Here is a 3,676-nt window from a genome sequence, read left to right as displayed (position 1 = left end):
TATATATATATATATATATATATATGTATGTATGTGTGTTTGTGTGTCTGTGTTTGTCCCCCCTAACATCGCTTGACAACCGATGCTGGTGTGTTTACATCCCCGTAACATAGCGGTTTGGCAAAAGAGACCGATAGAATAAGTACTAGGCTTACAAAGAATAAGTCCTGGGGTTGATTTACTCGACTAAAGGTCGTGCTCCAGCATGGCCACAGTCAAATGACTGAAACAAGTAAGAGAGTAAAAGAGTACATGCAGGCATGGTTGTGTAGTAAGAAGGTTGCTTCCCAGTCACATGGGTCTGGGTTCAATCTCACTGCATGACACCTTGGGCAAGTGCTTAGTGTAGATTTTCTATGCCTGTATCCACTTGCTGATGACGACCCCACCCTTGCCATTACCATAGCGATGGCTGTGTTTTCACAAAAGATTACAAACAAATGACACCACTGGCCTGATGGTCATACTTGTTTACAATGACCATGCAATCTCAAGTCAAGGAGACACACATACACTCACATTTGCACATATGCATGTGTACATGTGCATACATGTATGTGCACACAGACACACACAAACATGTACACAGATGCACATTTGCATGTATATACATGAATATACATGCACACACATACAGGCACACACCACACACACATGCATAAACACACATACACATGCACATGCAAGCATACATGCATACATGCATGCACACACACACACACACACACACACGCATGTGTACATGCACACATACATGCAAGCACACACACACACAATACATACATACATGCATACATGATGGGTGTTTATCCAGTTTCTGTCTACTAAAACCACTCACAAGCCCCTAGCCAGGCTGGGGTTACAGTAGAAGACACCCTTCTATGGTTCTACACTGTGAAACTGAACCTATACTTTATATAATTTATACTAGCTGACCACTGTCAATAATGATGGCTAATTATTGTATTTTACATATAAATAAGGCATAAAATAAGGTACATAATAATCACACATACAAACATTCACATACTTCCCTTGCACATACATACACACAGTTACACACACAGAGTTGAAACACTGATGTTTTTCTTTCCACCCCTTCCTTCCTTATTCATCCATCACCCCTTCCTTCCTTATTCATCCATCACCCCTTCCTTCCTTATTCATCCATCACCCCTTTCTTCCTTATTCATCCATCACCCCTTCCTTTCTTTCATTGCTATTACTTTCTCTCAGTCTCTCTCAGTCAGGGCTATTTTTCTCCTTCACTGAATTACTATTTTCTCTCCTCCTTCGCATCTGGTGTGATTCTGTACAGATATATATACATAGGCATAGGAGTGGCTGTGTGGTAAGTAGCTTGCTTACGAACCGCATGGTTCCGGGTTCAGTCCCACTGTGTGGCACCTTGGGCAAGTGTCTTCTACTATAGCCTCGGGCCGACCAAAGCCTTGTGAGTGGATTTGGTAGACGGAAACTGAAAGAAGCCTGTCGTATATATGTATGTGTGTGTGTATATGTTTGTGTGTCTGTGTTTGTCCCCCCACCATTGCTTGAGAACCGATGCTGGTAAGTTTACATCCCCGTAACTTAGTGGTTCGGCAAAAAGAGACCGATAGAATAAGTACTAGGCTTACAAAGAATAAGTCCTGGGGTCGATTTGCTCGACTAAAGGCGGTGCTCCAGCATGGCCACAGTCAAATGAGTGAAACAAGTAAAAGAGTAAAGAGTATACAAATATACAAATGTATAAAAATGCTATGTTCATTATTATATTGTTATATTAGGAGATATTTCATTTGTTCTTACCTTATCATTTCTTGTTACCTGTCCAAGAATCTGTGCAAACTGTGATAAGTTACTCAAAGTCACCAAATTAAGCCAAGTCATATCTGAAATCCACTTCTTTGGCTTTGGTTGAACAGCATTCAAATCAAGAGCTGCTCCTCCTACAATGAGAAATTTTATGCTTAGGTAAACTAACCTTTATTCTGAAGAGTGGATATAGAGAAATTTGAACATTAAGAGTGTGTTAAAAGTCATCAGCATCATCATCATCATCATCTTTTAACATCTACCTTCCCTGTATACATGGGTAGGGTGGATGACAGGAGCCAGTCAGGTAGAAGACAACCTTAGGTTACTGTGCCTGTTTTGGCAGGGTTTTAACTGCTGGATGCCCTTCCTAACACCAACCACTCCACAGAGTGGACTCAGTGCTTTTTACATGGCACTAGCACAGGTGAGGTTAGTTTTGGCATGATTTTTACAGCTGGATGCCCTTCCAAATGCCAACCACTTTACAGTGTGGACTGGATGCTTTTTATGTGGCTCCAGCACTGGCAGGGTCACCAAGTAACTCACAAGACAAGGAATTTTGAGAGGGGCAGGGGCATTTGAGGAGGGAACTTGTGTTTGAGGAGGAAAAGTTAGAGTGTGACAGAGAGAGACAGAAAGAGTGAAGTGAAAGAGAGGGAGAGGAATAGAGAGACGGGGAGGAAGAGAGAGAGGGAGAGGAATAGAGAGAGGCGGGACAGATCACAGATATTCTGTCTCCATTAATTGTTAAGGTTATCTCTACAGATATTCTATTGAAATTATAGCCAGCACGTAACAAAAAATCAGTGCTGGCTATATTGTAAAGATAACCTATGTGAAGCACACTGCTAACTTAGGTAGAACATGGTATTGACTTTTAAAAACATTTAATACACTCGATAAAATATTATGGTTGCATAACGAAATGCTGCATCCCTACAAGTCATTAATATCTATCTCCATTCTCTTTTCAGCCACTATTACAGTGCCCTCTTCTCCTTGGAGCTGGCCAGTCCCATCTCCACTCAGCTACTCCTAAGTTACACATATCTCCTCCTCTCAGCACCCATATTGTGTCCACTTTACTGGCCCTGCACTAACTACTATATCTAGTCCTTTCTTCTCAGAATGCACCATTTTGGAATAACCCTTGAGATCTTCTATTTGCACATTTCTCTTGGAGGGACTGCAAAGTTCATAGGCACAGTACCTTCCAAGAAACCAATAAAAACAAAGTTGAATATGAAAACAATGTTTGTTACCTTTAATAAATGTATCAAATTCCAAGGGTATGATAGATCCTGAGGCAATGGCAATCTTGATTGTAAGGAGAAGGGTAAACAGAAACTTATCTCGTTCATACAGACCACGGCAGGTGTATGTGAATATCTTGAATGTAAAGTATTCGATAATGTTCATTATACGTTTAGATGTGACCGGTGACTTGGCAGATTTCTTAATGGAGTAATCAAAGATTCCCAGGAACTGCTTCAGTGATGTTTGGTACATCACATTCACTAAACTCATTTCCACAATGACAAAGTAAGCAATACTGCCTTGGGATGCAACTGTAGAGTAATAAATAATATTGAATAGATGTAAGTATGATATTGCATATATATATATGTGTGTGTGTGTGTGTGTGAATAAAAATAAATATAAAAAATGAAAATAAAAATAAATACAAAAATATACAAAAAAAAAGGGTTTTGTATGATCGTGTATAGAGGAATATATTATTTAAAGGAGTTCCAACTCTGTCTGTTTTTTATGTTTTATTTATATTCTTATAAGAATATAAATAAAACATAAAAAAACAGAGTTGGAACTCTTTTAAATAATATATATATATATATAT

The 3,676-nt window shown here is 39.2% G+C and overlaps 1 protein-coding gene across 1 annotated transcript in view; it reads right to left on the bottom strand.

The window, feature by feature from the left end:
* LOC106871452 (dynein axonemal heavy chain 5) overlaps window positions 1-3,676 on the bottom strand; it is a 358,231-nt gene that overhangs the window by 22,045 nt on the left and 332,510 nt on the right. Inside the window, exons 72-73 of the mRNA XM_014917924.2 lie at window positions 3,081-3,386; window positions 1,810-1,949 (exon numbers count right to left, since the gene is read on the bottom strand). Coding sequence (XP_014773410.1) covers window positions 1,810-1,949; window positions 3,081-3,386 — 446 coding nt within the window. The remainder of the gene's footprint in view (window positions 1-1,809; window positions 1,950-3,080; window positions 3,387-3,676) is intronic.

This window comes from Octopus bimaculoides, chromosome 10 (genome assembly GCF_001194135.2).
Source record: "Octopus bimaculoides isolate UCB-OBI-ISO-001 chromosome 10, ASM119413v2, whole genome shotgun sequence".
Lineage (NCBI taxonomy): Eukaryota > Metazoa > Mollusca > Cephalopoda > Octopoda > Octopodidae > Octopus > Octopus bimaculoides.
This window is presented reverse-complemented; position numbering and strand designations above follow the sequence as displayed.